Genomic DNA, 19,762 nt, shown 5'->3' with positions numbered 1-19,762 from the left:
GGTAAAGTTTTACACGCTCACAAACACATGCACTCTCTTTTATACGAACCCAAAGTCTTCCTCATACTTCCTTTTCTCACCTGTGAGGCCATGCACCTTGCTGATTTTATTGTCAAAATTGAGTTACAACAGATGTTTCATGATTAGAATGTTCCTTAACAGATACTCAGAATTCTCATCATGATAATCATAGGCTTAGTGTTAATTCCTGTATATGGACTGACAGGGTTCCATATCTTTTTAGTTGCTAAAGGCACCACAACAAATGAACAGGTGAGTTCTTATCCGTAAGTGTATACAGGTTTCAGCCCATTTGGGTTTTTTGAGGGTTTTTTTTTTCATTTTTATTACTTACGTGTAATTACATTGTTTGCTCAGAAAATGTTGCTAATTTAGCAATGCCAACCGGGCTTCCGCGCGCGGCGAAAAGTTGGTCCCCGTTTGCGGGTGAATTTTTGGACTGGGTCGGAACGTTAGACTAACTTTCTCAATCTCGGTCTGCTCTATTTCTGGACCAATGTGAATGAAACTTGGCAACCTATCAGAAAACAGGGCAAACTAATGATATGTGGACATTGAAGTTCGTACACGTAAATTAACCTATACTTTGGTGTCGGGAACACTTTCGTATCGGGTATACCGAAAAACTGTAAGGAGCAGGATTTTCAACTCCGGGAGGTAGAAGGTCTATCTGTCCTCTGTAGTGTCCACAAATTTAAGCATTCTGTGTCAAGTAATTGCTTATACCTGATCATAAATGCACGACTACATATCCAAAGCGACTTCGCACGGAAGCCGGCCGTTTTCCCCTCCCTCACGGCAAATGTATGTGACCTACAAATCCGCGCATGAGTATTCCAAGCCCGTTCATTGGTAACTTGAAATAGGGCAATGGCGGGCGTGCGCTTCCGGTTGTTTTCTCAACGGGAAAAATAGAGTTATATTTTAAGGTTGCCTTGGTCTAAAGTCATCAAAGAAAGCTTTGCCATTATTTAGTGACGCCGCCAACATGTTTTTGAAGGTCCCATGTTGTGATACGATGCTATAAATAAAATGCTCTCATCCTGACACCCCTTTTTCGCAAAATCGTAATATGTACACCGAAATTTTAATTATAACAAAATAACTATGATATAGTAAATCTGACTACAGAAATGATTCCTCCGCCCAAAAACACCTCAGGTAGCCAAGTTTCTTTCTAAAACTCCTATTGATTACTGAGATATCATCGATTTACTTACACAGTCTGCTGTAGTGTGGTCCACTTTTAGGAGTATTTTCCTATATACAGTCATTCATATTTTGCCGACCTTTACAACCCCATAACTTTTTTTATTTATGAACCGATTCTTAAAATTCAAGAAGCATAATTCTTACAATTGAAAATTCTTTCTTAGTTACCAAATAAAAAAGGGCTAAAGCGAAAATATACTTTCATTGGCATTGCTAGCTAATGTAATCTTCTTTCCATACATAGACGTGCGGAAACTTAATAAATAATCTCTTCATTTTCAAACCTGTCCTTACACTGATCCCTGCATATTCTTTCTTATTTAGGGAAAGGAGATTTTTCTGAGGCATTTATATTATAATGTCAGTTTCATGCTACTATACTGAGACTTAAGAATATAAACTCGCCCAAAAAAGTCAAGGAACAGCTTGTGTTTTCACCTGTCAATTTCAAACTTGTATATCTCACAAACCCGTTAAGATCAGTCCACCAAACTTGGCACATGCACTGACGACGAGACACAGTTTGCCTGTACGGCAAATTTGCTTGCACCAGCTTCATAGCAACGGCGCAGGGCATTCTGAAACACAGCCGAAAAGCATGAAAAATGGGCTAAATTTCTCTGACTCAGCAACATTGGCATAGGGACTGTTAGCTAAAACTAAGCTTGGCACATGCTAAACAGATGTCTTAGCTGTGAAAATTGCTCACTTACAACCCTTTAGAAGCCAGCGTTTTTCAGCCATGTTTCATTACAACACGATGGACCAACAACGCTCACTGCCTGACGTCGACAGAGGACAAACCGTTACCTGGCTATAAGATGGTTCCACGTTCCCAGTTGTTGCACATCGACTTGGGGTGTCTCCATTGTTCATATAGAGGCTGCAAGAACGGTGGCAAGCGACCGGAAGCGTCCAGGACAGGCCTCGACCAGGACTGCCCTGTTTGACCAACAACAACATCGACCGGTTCATCGTCAAACAGGCCGTGACGTCACGAACCACCACTGCAAACAGCATCAGGGACCACCTACGGGTGACAGCCAATGTCCACGAGTGAGAGGAGACGGTAAGGAACCGTATCCGTAGAGCCAGGTTAGCTTCTTGTGTCTGTGCCAGGCGCCCAAGGTACACGCCGCCCCACAAAGCAGCTCGGCGGGCGTGGCCTACTCACCATTCACAGTGGACACAATGTCAGTGGGACCAGGTAGTCTTCTCGAATGAATCTAGATTCAACCTGCTGCACCCAGACGGGCGAGCTCACGTCTGGAGGCGCAGAGGAGAGCTGTTCCACCATGAGTGCATCCAGCAGGTGGCGCCCTACGGTGTAGGGTCCATTCTGGTTTAGGGAGGCTTCTCAGCTCACCACAGGACCCCCTGTACCATATACAGGGCAATTTAACCGCGGCAAGGTACAGGGAGGAAATCCTTCGTCCCTTTGCTGTTTCTCTGCTACAGCAGATTGAACCCCAGGCTGTACTGCAGGATGACAACGCCTCGCCGCATCGTGGGGGACTTCCTGCAGCAGCGAGCTGTCACCCGCATGGACTGACCAGCTTGTAGTCCGGGTTTGAACCCAATAGAGAACATTTGGGGTCTCATTGACCGGTGAATAAGGGACAACCACCCTCCTGCACAAAACCATAAACAACTCTTGGGCTGCCTCGTCCAGGAGTGGCAGACCCTACCCCAACAAGTTCTCCAAAGGCATGTCCTGTCCATGCATCGACGCTGTGCTGAGTATTTGATCAAACAGTGGCTACATCCACTATTGACAATGTTCATGAAGAACTATGGCTGTTCCGACTTTTGAAATCCGACCAGTGTGACTTAAACTCAATTTACATGAACTTTTCGTTTTTATTGAAATCTGAAATTGTACACACTTAATCTGGAGAGTCGAAAGCATCTTTAGTGAAAAAGTGAATGAATTCGGTTTCACTGTTCTTCAGTTATCTTTCTTTGAATTTTTGTTCCTGACTTTTTTTGTGCGAGTGTAGCTAAAGCATTAGACAAAAGTATTCATTTGTAAGTTTTGATTGTTGAAATTGTCTTTCTTTTTTTGGAGGGTGCTCAAGTAGAAGTATTTAAATGTTTTGGGACCTATGAGACTAAGAGGGAGGGGAGTAAATAACAGATTATTAATGCATTATTTTAATCTGGTGGCAACATGTTTGAACCTTCCTGTAGCTGGTGGCTCCCCATTATTTTTAATGTTATATGGAAAAGTCTTTTGAGGGAGGAATGTGAAGATGATTTGTATCCTGGTCCCTTTGTGCAGGTAACTGGCAAGTTTAAAGGGGGTCCAAATCCATTCACAAGAGGATGCATAAAGAACTGCTGCTATGTCTTCTATGGACCCAGATGGCCAAAGTAGGTGGATGTTGTTGTATCGTATATATTTTTGCACTTATATATTAATTGTCGTTCTGTTTGTCTTGCGTAGAGCTCGAACAGCGAAAATTATGTGCTAAGACAAGAACCATGTTGAAAATTTTTAGGTCCCCTGGGAGTTCAAAGCTCTTCAATCCTTGCATGCACCAAGGAGAAGCCTCCTTTGGTTATAAAAATCTAGTTTTTGTTCTCTGTTGGTCCCATTGCTCTGAAAAGAGTTAGTTTGGCTCTTAATGCCAAGAGTTTGTTCTCTCATCTCACCTACTACGGTTCCCGTTGTTCCGAAAATTGAGCTCCAGTCACTTTTACTTAAAAGGACTCCAATACTAGTTATGCCACTTCTTTCATTTTGTACCGAGTTGACGCAAGTTGCGTCGTAAAGTTTTAAGTAATTGAAGGTGAACTTGATAAAAAATCTCAGGTTTTTTCTCTGTTTTCGATGCTTCAGTTTGTTTTACTAGTTCTAGTGGTTAAAAATTTGATCTGTCTGATAGTTAGGACCCTGGATATGTACTCAAACACGGCCTGAGTCGTAGTTTTACGGCTAGATGTAGCACTTGTAGTTGTGCTGTTGCTAGCACAATGAAATCACAACGTCGTGCCCTACGTCTGTCTCATGTAATTCAGTGTGTGGGTCTGCATCGACATTCAGCCCAGCTTTTATATTTTCGCCAAACACATGCATAGAACTCAAAACGGAACATCTGAACTTTTATTTTTGTTGTTGTTGTGAATTTCAACACGTCACGTCTCTGGAAATTTTTACGGAATGTCAAGTTCATGCCAATTTTTTTATCATCATAAAAGCTAAAGCATTATACTTACACTACTTTAGTTTTTTGTATAAGATTAAACTTGAGTGTAACTTTACTGTGTCAGAAAATATTTACAATAGGATCATTCTGAAAACTGGTGGTGGTGTTTCAAAATACTCCCCAAAAACGCCAGTATTCAGCGCTAGTGACAGGTGAAAGAGCCAGTAGTCAGTGAGTTAAAAGTATTCACTACTGTTCAATATTCATTAGTTCTAGCATTAATTGTTCATAAGCCCAAAACTCTTGACAAAGTGCACTGTTGCCTTTTTAAAATTCAGGCTCTCGATATACATAGGATGCTTGTTACTGGTGTTCTTTGCATATCATTAATATTATATTTCTATTCTACAGACTAGTAGGCTACATTCCAAAGACCAGAACTGTGAAGTTGGATTCAAGCAAAATTACTTACATGGCTGCAGAAAATGATGTGACAATAAGTGTGAGCAACAATTCCAATGGCATTCGCACTGTCAACAAAAACCACAATGTAAGTTATTTTGATTAATTTAATGGTAACAGAGGATGGTAAATATAGAATAATTTGTTTGTAGAGGCCCCAGCTAGGGTAATGGATTCATGATGTTGTCCTGTAAACTTTGGCTTGTCTTGTTTGCACCTCGAGTTATCTTTGTCTACTGAATTTTGTTTTCACTCTAAAATCTTGATTGTGTCATTTACTTTATGTTCTCAGCAGTATGAACAAGTTATTGTTGGTTTATAATAAGGTTTCTCTTTGAAGAGGTTACAAAATTTCTTTGGTTTCGGTGCTGTTTTGAAGGGTTTTTTTGAAGTCCTACTAATGGATCAGACACAGTATTTCAAAGTGGTTTGAGAAAGTGAACTCTGTGTTTATTGTTTTGAAGAGGAAATCTGTACTGATAATTTACCTAATGTGTCTTTGTTTACCCTGCTTTTAAGTTAACAAATTTTAGCATTTTGGTGAGAAGGAAATGACATGGTCAGGTTGCTCTCAAATGCAATATGATACTAGTGATACTCTTGTCAAGGGGCTTCCTTGGATATGTTGAGAATGACTGCGTAGTTTTGCTTTCAGTTTTCATTTTCTGATTTTGTCTTTGGACCTGTAAGTTTTCCAAAAATTTGGACTCGTGGGCTCAACACACTTTTTTCCAACGTAACGTATTTCAATTTTTGCAAGTTCGGGAACTAGAATAGAAATGGACGAAAAGACTATGCTTTGGGCCTAAAAAAATGTTGTCGTCCAAGCATCATGTAAGCGATTACAGGAGATTTGAACCTCTTAATTATTAAGACTGATGTGCTGTGTTTTGTACGGAGAGGAGTTACGATCCGTGCTATTATTTTGGCTGCTTAGCCTTAGTCTGGCTTTTATTCAGTCAGAGAAGTATATTTTAAAAATTTGATTTTCATTGTGACTCCACGACTGTGAAGATCTAATTCTTTGGTCTGTGCTCTGAGTCTGAATCTGCCGGGAAAACATTTTTTGTTGTTGTGATAATCTCAGTTTGATTGAGGTCAGTGTGAAAAACAAATTTAAGTGGGTATAGCTGGAAGAAAGAGACAACTATGGAGACCTTCTGTTGGATTATATTCGGCAAGCCGTGTGTACAGCCTGACATGGTGTACGGTCAGCATTATTGCTGCCAGAGGCATCTCAGAGTTGACACGTCCCAGGCAGTGGAGAAAAGCAGTCTCTCCGACTCCTATGTCCACTTCTTATAAAACTAAAGGAAAAGAGTGTTTTTCACCAAGTCGCACAGCTCTGATGCTCATATATAACAAAATCATAGACTTATCATTTTAAAAGATCTATTATTTTACTTTTCAGAACTCGAAATGCCCTCAAGGCAATTTAAATACCGGATTTTTTGGAGGTTTTACTAAAAGGGGCATGCCCATGGGCACCTAGTTTTCCATATGCTTCATCTGATTTCCAGGCAATTTTTCGGAGGGCCACTCAAAAGCCTGTGTCTTTCCTTTCGAACCAAACTTGTGAAAACTCTCAAGTGATATTCTATGGGTTGTCCTTGTTTGTCACCTGTTGTTTTAGGTTTTGAAATAGAACCTGGACTTCATGACTGAAAAGAATTTGATTTTTACATTACAGAGTGTTGTGCTTTTAAATACTGACTGAAACAGGGTGATGTAGTACTTGAATTGTAATTACTATATTTTCGTTACATTGTTTGGTTTACAATTGACTGAAAATTTTAGAAAAGAGAGAGAAGCACAGTATTTACAGTACAACAAACATTTTTGACAGTAAGCTGCAAGCCAAGTTTATTTTAATTGTTTTCTATTTTAAGTTTGGCCTTGTTCTCATTTGTTTTGTTACTAAAGTATTGTTGTTTTCCTACTAGTTTGTGGAACTTCCATTTGAAGGTAAACTGCAAGTGTCATCCACTTAAGTTTTTGTCCTTTTGTGTCTTGTGATAAGCTTACAAAGAAGAGTGTCTGGTTTTCATTCCAACTTTGTGCCTTCGTGTGTGAAAGCTTTTCAGTATTTTTGTGGGCACCCTACATTGTAAAGAATTGTCATAATGTGTAAACTTTCTAGCTCAACTGGTTTCACAGATTTTTTTCTCTCTTAGAAGAACAATTGAAGCTGAAAAGTTGTTATGGTCTTACATGAATTCTGCCATGTGTTTCTCTCTTTAGAATCAAAATAATTTTTTATTTATTGAAGTGTTTAGTCCAGTGCTGGACATTCAGTGAATCACTTTGTGTGTTGGAAAGGGAAAGGAAGGGGAAGGGGTGGCAGTATGGCAAGCAATATTTCTGTGTCTCTGCTTATATTGTCTCACTGCTTTTGATGGTAGGTCCCATCTGCAATACTGGAGGGCTTAAGCTCAAACATTACCATTCTGGTCTTCATCCATCTAAGTGTCCCAACTGTTTCAGCTGAGATCTCAGTGCCTTTCCTTTTTCTACATGTTATTTCTTGTTCCTCGAGAGTCCACCTCAACTTGCACCTTGTCTGTTGGCATTTGCCTTTTGTTCCAGTGACTCTGGACCTGTTCTCTTTCACTGTTTCGCAAGCTTCTTCATGACATTTTAATTATTTTTTGTCTTGGCACGTTTGAATGAATTTGGTTATGTACTATTTATGCTTGAGGTAAGGAAAGTTTGTGGCGTACACAATTGATTAAAAGAATTTGTTTTTTGATGGGTGTTATACTTAAGAAATGAAAGCTTGACACATGATTGCAATAAATGGATTGTAGGGTTCTAACTTTACCTGTGTATAGCTAAAGTGGTCACAACAATAAAATTCTTGTATAGTTTTTTGCTCTACAATGCCAGTGTCATGAATTGTCCTCATCAAACCACGTGTACCTGAAATCATTTATAGTATGTACCATCAAAGGGGTGACAGGAAGTAAAGTTATAGGCATAGAAGATAGTGTGAAGGGATTTCAACTTGTTCATTTTGCTGGTGACCTGTTTGTGGAGTTGTCAATGCACTGTAGCACACATATGTGATGGATTTGTCCACTGAGAATCAAGTCGGTTCAGACTAGTGAGGCCTGCTTCTTTCCTGTCCTTTTGTTTATCTGCTTCACCCTTTCTCTGCACCTTGTTAGGGCCTTTGTTCATAGTTATTTCTCTATGTTGCATCCCCTTTTTTCTCAGATTACCACTTTAATGTTTGCGCTTGTAATAAGTGAGCTGTCGGATGTGTTGCTCTTCCAGGGGGTGTTTGGAGAGTGCCTCTCAAGTAGAGCCTTCTTTCCTGTCCTGTTTTTTTTGTGTTTTTTTCTGTTGTCTTGCTTTTTCTTTGTCCTGGGTGACACCCCCAAGTCGGTGTGCTTGTTGCTTGTCTCTCATTGAAACTAGTTCAGTCTCTGTCAGCATATTTAATTCTGCTTCTCTCTAGTCTCTCTTCCTTTTCTATATTACCAGAGTAAGCAATGGCAGTGATAGTAATAATAGGATTAAAAAGATTTTAAAGTCTCACTGTAAATGGATTTCAAGGTAATTTTGATGAGAAGGTTAAATGTTAATCATTCTAATTTTAAATCACACCATGCACTTCTCCGTCTCATAAATTAGAAAGTTTAGAACAAAAAGTCTTGACTTGATTTTTCCTGTTAGTTGTCAAAGTGAGTTCATTGCCATCATAATTTTTAAAAGGTTCATGAATACTAGTACATGTACCAAGATTTAACACAGTCAAGTACCTAAACCTGTTGATATTTGATTTGAAGATGCAAAGCAGGAAGTTGCGTATGATTCTTTTCTTTTTAAAATCTGGCTAGAGGCAGTGGTCTAGAATATTGACTGTTTTTCTTTCATTTTCATGATGCTTTGTTCGTCATTTCTCTCTTCGTCTTTTGATTGTTAAGAGTTATTTCAGAGCTGTGACTTCCATACAAGGTCAAATATCTGTTCACTTTTAAACTATGGTACTTTGCTGCCTTGGCGTTTGCTTAGAATTTGTTTTTGTCCTTCCTGTGCAACACTGAAAGGCTTCCTCTGTGGCAGCCATACCTTGTAAAGTTGTTGATTAGTCAAAGGTTTTTGAAGAGAACTCAATCCTCCTGTGGTGTCAACAAGGTAACGTTATCCTCTCTTAACTGCGTGTAACTGTCTGCATTCTTGATTACATAAATGGACATCTGTGTTCATGGTGTAACATTTCTTCACTTTGTGTCGAGAAGATATCAGCTCGATTCTTGCATGGGAATGTTAGTTTTATAGGATATCAGTAACTTCGTTTTGTGATGGGGGGGTACTGTTTCCCACTCAGCCCATGGGTGATTGGTGGGTGTTCTGGTGTGGTTTGCTCTGTCTTTACTATCCTACATTTGTCGTCCTTATCTCTCCTCCTTTTCTTTGTATGTTATGCTCTATCCTTCTTATCTTTGGCACTTGTATGACCCATTTGAGTTGCGAGTGCTGTACAACTCTTACTAAAACTAGACAAACCGCTCAGCCCTCGGTGATATCTTTAAAATATTTTTCAGGTTCGAAGTGTATTGTGTTTTGTTTTTTTAAATATTTGTTGGAGATTTTCGAATTGGAGAGTTTCTTTACGGATACATTTGCTTTGAATTGTCCGTAAAAGATTGGGTTGTAAAAAAAATGATGATCTTTTCTTATGTAAGATGCTGATGCCTTTCTTAAAGCATCTCTCTCTCTGATAAATTTTAGTCAGAATTTACAATTTTGTTGTTTCCATATTTTATTGTGTTGAGATACCCATTTTATCCCTGACATATGATAATTCAAGTCTGATGAGACAGTTGCGTACTCTGTACACTAGAATACTAATGAGGAGTGGCTGTTTCTGAGATATTTATTCGAAAGGGTCTGCACTTGTTACAAACAGTGCTTCCAATTTTCCGCCATTTAAAAAAAAGTTTCCTCCAGACCTGATATGCCGATCCGATGCCCGCCGCCTCATTGATGGTTCCCCCCGCCCATGTTTCCAACTTTCTCACTTTCTCCGTTGTAAAAAGAAAATACACAACCAAATTCTACGTCTAGATCTATGTTGCATGGTCTTTTCTGAAACAGTGCTGTGAACATTAAGCTTAATCTACCTTTCACTGATTGAAGTTCTGATGGCCGAATGGTCAGCATGTTTGCGTTTGAAGTCTCACAATTATTATTTTATGAGAGTGGGATCGAATCCCGGTCCCGAAAGTTTTTTGTTGTTTTTTTCTTCCGACTGACTAGCGATTTGTTCCCATAATTATCATTTGTTACTTTGTAGTTTTTTATTTAGTGACGAAGCATGCACATTCTAGTGTTGTCCCCAGGAGCTTTTTACTTAAACTCGCAAAGTATGCTTTTCCTTTTACCAATTTTGGCCTGGTTAAAGTTAAATAATGGCTTTACTTGGTGTGTGAATCTCATTCTTTTTAAAATTTTAGGCTTAGAAAGGCCAAGTTTTAGCTCTTAAATTGCAAATTTTCTTCAGCTTCCGGAGGCCGTCAGCCCCCTGAACCCCCACTCAGGGCTTTGCCCTGGACCTACTGGGGGCCTGCTTCGGCCCAGACCCCCACCAATTTTTCCTCCATTTTGGGATTTTGCGTTTGGAAGCACTGTACAAAGTTTCTGGCCCCCCCCCCTTGGGGCGGTGCCACTGACTGAAGTGTCTTTAGGCCATTCCCAACTGGGGGACATTTCTCGTTCTTAGGCACAGTAGAATTGTAAATCGGCTGATCCAACAATGTCATGCTCATAACTGTGCCTGCACCGCAATAGGGAACTGCTGCTTTTTCTTTCTTAATCCTTACTATCGTCATTTTCCTCTTCTTCTTTTGTATGTTTGTCACACTCTTGTGACCCGCTATTTCTGGGGTGCCTTGAAAGGCAAAACAGACTTTGTGCTGTTGAAGTTAGAGAGGTGAGCGGAGTAAGCCGATTCCCTGTAAAGACATCTCTGTTGACAACCACCCCTTGGCTCTCATATGACCTTATACCGTTGCGAGCGCCGTAAAACCTTTACTGAATAAAAAATATTTTTAAAAAGTTTCTGGTACATGGAATTTACATTGCGAAGTTGTTTTTGTTTAGTTTGCTAAATTGGATCTGAACTTTCTCCAATTATGAGTGTTCAGAGGCTACTCCGAATAAGTTCCTTCTTCTTTCTGTTGATTTGACTTTTCCTCAGCCCAATTTTATAATAATGATTGCCATCGTGTCTGTGTGCTATGCCTGGTACAAGCAAGCTCATGTCCCTTGTGCTGTTCATATTGTTGATTGTTTTTAGAATTGCACCTGACCATTGACTTTTAAGTAACAAAATCAATTAAGTAGAAAGCTTGAAAGCTAGCAGATGGTTGGAGGGCGCTACTGGTAGGTCGTGCTTCTTTACTTTCCCCCTGTTGTTACTGTCTGTCTTTCTTACTTTTTCTCAGCACTAAATGGCCATTATTTTGTTGATGTGCTTCTCTTTACACAAACAAAACTAGAAGGCTAACATTACCGAGACACAAACCTAGCTGAGCCTCTATAAATATCATCTTGCACCTTCCTCCCCTCCCCCCAAAAAAATTGCTGTTCATTTAGTACTAAACAGATACATTCTTTAATATATGTGAAAATGTGTTTTACACAGGCAATAAGCATTACAAATACGAAAGTCTTAAGTAAGGGTGGTTTTACATAGCAAATAACAATCAGTTTTATGGTGCAGCAGTTGACCTTGGAAGTCAAAAAGCCCATCGTGAGCCATGTATGTGTGCTACTCGTGTAGACATTTGACTGCTGGGGTAGTGATTTTTTTTTTGACTTCTGTCGTTGTTTTGGATAATAATACCCCATTTCATGAAAAAAGAAAAAGCCAAACAAATTTTATGTTAAGCGTGGAAAACATAAAGTACTTGTCATTGTGCTTCTACCACCTCATTTTAATATTTGATTAATTGACCTCTTTAAGGCCGCGGGTGAATAGGCTCCTGTGCTGTGGGGGAAGTCCCATGAATCGAGGCTGCTCAGGGGTGACCGCACTCCTAAGTCCCATAACTTTTTTATTTCGGAATATTTTCTCATGAATTTCTGTGTGTACATTCTACATTGAACAACATTTCTATTGATATAATTTTTTGGGGGGGGATTTCATTTAGAGATAGATGGAGAAAAATTGGAATTAGCAACATGATATCAAAAACAACACCAAACAACATAAAACAACACACATTCGAGTAATGATAAACTGAGACCAAAAAAGGAGAATAGATCAACATGTTGTGTGAGTGTCTGCAGGTAAAGAGGAAGTGACAAGAGGCTTTTCTTACCTTATACAACGCTCGTACAATCCATATATGCATGTAAGCCCATCTGTGTCACACAGCTTCTAGGATACGTGGAATTCTTTAACTCTACGGGTCCTTATTTTTCCTCAATGAAGCCCAAGACAGTGAAGTTTATAGTGAGTCTTAAATTTTGATAGAAATCTAAGAAAGGTAAAAAGTCATATGGCTCAAGAGTTTTTATTATTACTCCTCGCATCGACAGTACGCTAATAGGGGTAGAGTGTGATATGCATTTAACTTGTTTGCAAACTTGTGTATTTTTATCTTTGCATATTACATCTGTCGTTACTGTACTAGGTTTTGTGTTTCTGAAAATGGTAGTTGAAGAATACATAACAGATAGCCAACAAATTTTTATTTGTTCAATAATGTATCCACTATTCCATTTTTTTAATGGCATTGATAAAGGGTGATGAATACTTTTAAGAACAGAAACTTTGTTGTTTTTATTGATACAACAGCTTGTGGACTTTTGACACACACCACTTGGGGAAGAGATTTTTTCATGATGATTGGAATGCTTTTCATTTCATATACATTTAGTGGATGAATGTTAGATGTCATTATAGCTGATGTGTATACCCTGTGAACTTGAAGGCGTCGGCTGCACCAGTGCAGGTGGTTGGAAGGTGCCACTGGTAGGTCTTACTTCTCTCTCCCTCTGGTGTTTCTGTCTGTCTTGCTTTCTCTCTGCTCTAAATGACCATAATTGTGCTGATGTGCTTCTCTTTGTTCAGACAAACAAGGTGCACCAGTGCCTGCTTTTGTTAGTCTGTTCCATCTATAATTGTTCTTGTGCATTTATTTTTCTGTCGTTTCATTTCACAGTTGAGGCCGCGCAGTACCCACGAGCATGACGAATACCTGGACAAAAGTAGCCAGTCGTTTGACTGTGAGCCATCACCCCCTGTGACGCGCAAGACAGGGGGCTCGTACACGAACCTCTTCGACTCGAGCGCCAACCATCACCCGCCGCAGACGACTGCCGTTGGAGCAACCCTGAATGCCACGTCTCTGCACAATAATGCTAAGCGACCAGGTTCTCCCCCAAGCCTCAGGCCAGCCCAGTCCCGCAACACTTACGAGAGAGCATCTGGAAAGTCTGGTGCCTACAATGTACAGAATGGTGGGAGCCTCGGCCACTTCAAAGCGCCCATCGTTGTCGGAGAAGACGACAGTATTCAGTACAATGACCGGTCAGCCATCAACAGCCCGAGTATGAAAAGGAGTGTTTCTTCCAATGAGAGGGGCATCCAGAGTCCCAGCATGGATCGGAGCTTACCACCTCGTGCCCCGTCGTCAAAACCTTCACCACGCGTCACTTCCCCCAACCATCCCACGTCCCCAACCCCGGGATCTCATTGGGGGCGCCCCCCTCACTCACCTTCCCCGGCTCGTGGAACTGGTTCGGGTGAGAATGCCACTGGAGCTGGCATTCGTTCGGCTTCTCCTATTAAAGACAGGGCCAGGAATTTCTATCCAAGTCGGTCTAGAGAAAACCTGGCCCGCTCTCGTGAACAGTTGAATCAGTCTCGAGAGTCTCTGTCGAGCTCGAAAGCTGGGACTGATAGTTACTCTGGCACTTTTGGAAGCAAAGCAGCTGGTCCCAGGGATCAGTTTAGTCGTTCCAGTGATAGAATCAACCATACGCAAGACCCCTTAGAGCGGTCGAGGGCCGATGGGATGTCTCCTGCAGACAGGTCAGGCCACTTTGCCCGGGGCGGGCAGGGCAAGTCGAGGGATTATGTGGATTACTCAGGGACAGGAGACAGTTTTTCTGGTGGCGTCAGAGACTCTCAGGGACGCCATGACATTTACCGCAGAGATGAGGCCTCCTCGTATGGCCACCAGCACTCTCACAACGGGAGGGATGCTTACAAAGAACTGCCTCGTCAGAGTTCTGAAACGCACGGCAGTAAACACCAGCAGCCAAGGGAGAGGGACCGTTCCAAAAGCTTTGATTTTGACTCTCCCCGGGAAAGATCCAGGTCCAGGGATCGTGCTGCCATGATTCGAGAACGCAGCCTGCCTCGGAATCTGTCCGAGCCGGCCAAGGCGGGCTATGGAGATGGGGAGAGTGTGAAATCTTTGTCCTATGTACCTTCTAACCAATCTGCACAGACTCTCTCAGGGTACCCTGTGCTGCCCAACACTCACCTGAGCGGGGGCAGTATAGGCCGGCCAGGCGCTACATCATCACTTCCTGCAGGCAGCAGCAGCAGCTCTCCACGCTCCCCGTTGTCATCTCGCTCGGCGGCCACCTACCCCCATCACCACCACCACACCCACCAGTCAGCCCTTATGCCTGCGGCCCCTCCCCCCAGCAGCAATATGAATACAGCGGGCGGGAGCGGGCCCTCCCCCTCCTCCGCCTCCTCCCATTTTGCTCAGCATTCACCCCACCCATCCAGCTCCTCGTCACGGCATCCCAGTCAATCTTCCGTGTCCACCCACCCGGACTCTATCCGGCCCATGTCCTTTGTGCGGGCCATGCAGGTCACCGACGCTGTTGAGATCCGAGACAAGCGGATCAACGAGAGGCTGCGGCGGCAGAGCCAATCCTCCCGCAACGAGAGTGCCAAGAGCGTCTACGACACCTATGAAGCATCTGTGTGATAGACGAAACGGGCAGAAATAGTGTTGTGGATTTTTCTGATGGATTGACTGATATTTAATTGATTTGTTTTCTTCGTTGGTTATTGTGAGCAATGTAAAGTGGACTGTTGCTCGGTTGATCTGTATGCCAATATGAGGTACATGTGTTTTTTGGTTTTCTTTTAAAATCTCTGCTCATCTGCGTGTTGTTAAAATGAAGTTTGTATGTGTTCCACTCTCTTGAATGCATTTGTCATTTGACACGCTAGTAAGTGCTCATGGTTGAACTGTTAAGTCACTGGGAGCAGGGGGTATAGTATTTATTAGCGATTTGATCCGAAAATCGGGCTGCACTGGGGTGCGGATTTTGGGTCCCATTCTGAATCAGAGGCATCTGGTTTCTTAGTTTAGTTATAGGAATACCTGTGGACGAAAATGAATGAAACTTGGCAACCTATCAGAAGAAAGGCATAACTTATGATGTCCATGTGTGTACAATGTGGACAGATTTCTAGAACCTGAGAAATTGCTGTGTTTGTGCAATTTTCTTCTGTTTTTAAAAAACTAAGAGGTGTTGCCGTGTCGTCATTAAGCAGACAAGCACTCCTCGTGTCTTCTTTTTTGCAGTAAAATTTTCTGATCCCTGTGTGTAGTACATTTTAGGTCTCACCAACTTAAAATTGCCACCCATCTAGCGATAGAAGATGAGCCAGAAACTGAATGTGCTAACTTTGGAGCATGCAAAAGTTGAGTGATCTTGAGGTAGCATGCAATTGGCTGCCTGAAAATAAATAGGTCACAAGAGTTTGTTGTTGGGTTTTTGTTATATTCGCTTTTAAGTTGTTATAGGGGGTGATCGCAGAACAACACTGATTCTTATAAGCCCAAAGTTATCATTTCAGTAACAAGTGAAGTAAATTCAATTAATTGCTGCCCAGTATATATTGCAACATTTGTCTAAAAGTAGTTTTTAAGCAAAGATTGGTTGAAAACTTATGAAATCAGGTAACGATTCTGCACTGAAAATATCACACAGATGCCAAGTTTCATTTACATGTATTCATATTCATAATTGATTTGTGAACAGTTTTCCCTTAAAATACATCAAGAAGCATCCCACTTTTTGGCAATATTTTATTACATGATAAAGATACGTAAAAATTTTGCAACAAAATGAAAAGTTTACTGCTCTTTCATTTAAACTTGTTTTAACCCTTCATTGCTGAGATGTTTCCATTTATGTTTGTTCAGAAAAGACAAAATGTTCTTTCAAGAGAGGTTTAAATAAAGCTTTAAATAAATCTTTCCCAATATCAAAGAATAAACAACTGCACAAGCTGTGATTACTTGTCTTGAAACATCCTTAATAAACGGTAAAACCAGTTTTTAAAAATGGCAGACAATCAGGTTTGGGAAACACATACACACCACTGAAAAGGTTACAGCAATTTGAATAAACTGTAGTTTTTCGTTGTCATTTCTATTTATATTATTTATTGCATATAGAAGTGTTTTGTTTTTGGGAGGAGGTTCCCCCCAAAAGTATTTTCAGGTAAATGATGCGTTAAGTTTTGTGAGATGCCTTGAGTTTCAAATGAATGATGCCCATTTTGTTTTGAATTTGTGTTTTTAAGCTTTGTTTTTCAAAATTGAAGCTTTTCCTGTTCATTTTTATTGTTTTCTTTCGCATGTTTTCCTTTCTAAAGGTGTGAAAGTTGTTGGATTTTTTTAATTTGTAGAAAAGTCTTGAATATTTTTTAAGCTGTGTATTTTTTTTAAAATTTAATATTTATGTCAATGCTTCGTTCTTCCTCTTGAGTCTGAGAAACAGTAGTGAGCTTAAGTTAAAAGTGTTTATATGACTTTATATGAATAAAAAGCAACTTGTCTGTACTGAGCTAAAAGCAAACAATTGTACCATTTGCCATGACAGTTCATCTTTACATTGCCTGTATGAAGCACTGAGGACCTTTGTTACTTTCTAGTTTTATATCTGCCAGTCATTGAAATGGTGATTCTTTCTGTTATGTTTGTTATTGTTGCCTTTGGGGGGAGGAGGGTGAGACAAGGCTTTGATTTTAGTGGGCGCAGCTTCAAATGAATATATCTTTGAGACATTTTTTAGAATGCAGCAACGTATGAAGCCTTTGACTCATTGGGCACATCTTTCATTTATAGCCATTTTTTAGTGCTGAGAATAAATCAAGATGTGTATGATCTTGACAAATCTGGCAGAGGCAGTGATACAGTACCTGACAAGAAGCTTGGCTTTTGTTTGTTAAAGAGAAGACAGTTATTAAGACTTGGGAATTATGTTTGGCATTCAGGTTCAATTTTGCAACATATTTAATATTTATCACTTGGAAGACTACATGACCTTGTCTGTATTTTTGAATGCTCATGATGAAAACCTGGTTTTGATACTTTTAAGAATGGTGTGTAATCTGGTGGTGACATCTAATGATTTTGTATGGGAAATATTTTGTGTGTAAAAATGAGTGTTCTTTTAATTTAGTTACTTCTGGCATTCCAGACATTTTTTCCCCTCTCTTTGATTTCTTACAGTTGTAGATTTGTCCACAGAAATATTTGAATTATTTGACAGTTCCCCCCAATACTGGTTTATTGAAACAATGTAGTCTTTTTTGCAATAAGATTCTGGGTGTCAACTTCCAGTTCGACTAGGTTACCTGTTTGATGTGCTAATGGCTTTTTTTATATGTAGTGTAAGCAGTTTTATTAAGATGAATTTTAAATGCGATATGTGCCTTTAGTTTTGTCCCATAAATTCGAGTTAGCTCCATTAGACACTGCCATTTGAAGGTAAATTTTAGTATGCATATAAATGCCCTTAGGTCAGCAAGATATTTGAGGGTTTCTTGCAATGTTTTTGGAATTTAGTATTGATTCTAAATCCACCACAATGTTTTATTTTTTTTTTATTGGGTAGCCTATAGCTTCAAGCCATGAGACAGAAGTGGTACATAAAAGCTAAATGTTCATTTTGGTTTAGTATTATAATAACTATAATTTGAAGTGCAGAATTATTTTTTTGAAAGGGATGAGAACAAGTACATGTACATGTGATAAAAAATTGGAGTGCTTTATCTCAAGCTGTGCTTTGATAACATGATTGAAAAAACATCTTTAAGGGTATATATGACTGGTTGGTTGTGTTAAACTGAATTGCAGAGTTATACAGGAAACCAGGGAAATAACTGCCACACTTTTTTTTTACCAGGTTTGACCTATGCTTTGAGTAGTTTGTTACAGATTGGTGCTCAAGGAAAATCAATTTATGTAAAAGATTTCTAGAGTAATTGGAGGTTTGGTGTAACACTTTGATGATTAGTCTTCAGTTATTCTTTATTCTTTTTCTTTTGGATTAAAATGACTGCAAGAATTTGCAGATTGCACACATCGGTGTCTGTATTAGTTTCACACAAGGGCTATTGCTGTCAGAAATGTTCGCCTGTGTTGGTTTGTGTGAGTGGGGTTTTTTTTCACTTCCTTCCTCTTATCCCAACTGATATTTCTCTGAGCCAAGAACAATGTTGTTGAAATCTGATGTGTATCTAAAACTGAAAATGTTGACAGTGGGTTGATGAATCTTTTTCTTGCACCTTGTTATTAAATGTGTTTTACATCATCTGAATTCCAGTGTGCTTGTCTTGCTCTACTCAAGTATGGAGAAAAGTGTGGAAAAGTTTTTGAAGGTATTATGTCACTTTGTACTGGGATGAAGATTGAAACTTGGTTTCTTAAAGTGGTTTTGTTATTCTCTTTTCTTTAAGCTGCACTGTGTTGTTCTTTTTCAAGGAAGAGTGTCAGAAAGAGCAAATTAGTTCTTATTTTGAAATGTGTACTTAAGTCCCGAATGTCAAAATTCGATTGAGATACATTTTTAATTTGGTCAGCTCTACCATCACTACTACCAGTAATGTAATTGCTTTGTCGTTTTTAAAAGAATCAAACGGGCGTTAAATGAGATATATGCTTGACTTATTTATTTATTTTGTTTGATTTTATTGCAAATAAGAGTAGTGGGACAATTGGTGTAGTGGCCTTTATCTCCTTATCTTCGGTAAGCCGCTCTCAGTGGCTTGCGGTCGGGAAGCGCTGTGACGGTGAGCCGCTTGTAACATCTCGAGCATGTTCATTTATGACGACTTCGACATCGGATTACTTTTCGGCAATAGCCGAAAACAAGTCTCCTTTACCAGGAGTTCATTCATTAGATGAACGAGCAAAATAGGTCCACTTGTTTTGATTTAATGGCCAGTCTAGTGACGATTTGTTACTCTTAGATTTTACGCCAAAAAAAAGGGGCTATATAGTGGGTTTACTCCCACTGGAGATAAAGAGTTAAGATACAAGTCTGATACATACCTCTTTGCATGGTGCACAAATGGCTTTTAGTTTATGTCAAGTACAAATAGCTTTCTTCTATCCTGTTCTGTCATGTAGATCTTACTTTTGTCCTGTCATGTGCAATGTTCACATCTCACTTTGTCCTGTCCTGTCACTGACCTGCCAACCTTCCTCAGTTTATAACGAAATTAGACGGCATTTCCTCAGGTCCGTATAATGTCCTTTTTCTGTTTGATTGAAACACATTGAAAAATTTTCTTTCTTCGTTTCTCGTTCTAATGCACAGTAGAATTGTAAATGGGCTGATCCAACAATGTCATGCTCATAACTGTGCCTGAACTACAATAGGGAACTGCTTCTTTTTCTTTCCTAATCCTTACTATCGTCATTTTCCTCTACATCTTTTGTATGTTTGTCACACTCTTGTGACCCGCTATTTCCGGGGTGCCTTGAGGTGGACTTTGTGCTGTTGAAGCTAGTGAGGTGAGCAGAGTAAGTCTGATTACCTGTAAGGACTTCTCTGTTGACATCCACCCCTTGGCGCTCATATGATCGTATGCAGTTGCGAGTGCCGTAAAACCTCTACTAAAACATCTCTTAAGT

General features: G+C 40.0%; 1 protein-coding gene across 1 annotated transcript in view; it reads left to right on the top strand.

Moving 5' to 3' along the window:
• The window catches only part of LOC101847335 (palmitoyltransferase ZDHHC5), a 31,352-nt gene extending 12,909 nt beyond the window's left edge, over nucleotides 1-18,443 (top strand). Inside the window, exons 5-8 of the mRNA XM_005097183.3 lie at nucleotides 171-273; nucleotides 3,515-3,606; nucleotides 4,794-4,932; nucleotides 13,022-18,443. Of these exons, the coding sequence (XP_005097240.1) occupies nucleotides 171-273; nucleotides 3,515-3,606; nucleotides 4,794-4,932; nucleotides 13,022-14,809 (2,122 nt within the window). The 3' untranslated portion in view covers nucleotides 14,810-18,443. The remainder of the gene's footprint in view (nucleotides 1-170; nucleotides 274-3,514; nucleotides 3,607-4,793; nucleotides 4,933-13,021) is intronic.
• Nucleotides 18,444-19,762: the final 1,319 nt, after the last annotated feature.

This window comes from Aplysia californica, unplaced genomic scaffold, assembly GCF_000002075.1.
Source record: "Aplysia californica isolate F4 #8 unplaced genomic scaffold, AplCal3.0 scaffold00148, whole genome shotgun sequence".
Lineage (NCBI taxonomy): Eukaryota > Metazoa > Mollusca > Gastropoda > Aplysiida > Aplysiidae > Aplysia > Aplysia californica.
The sequence above is the reverse complement of the archived record's forward strand: the minus strand, read 5'-3'. Positions and strand labels throughout refer to the sequence as shown.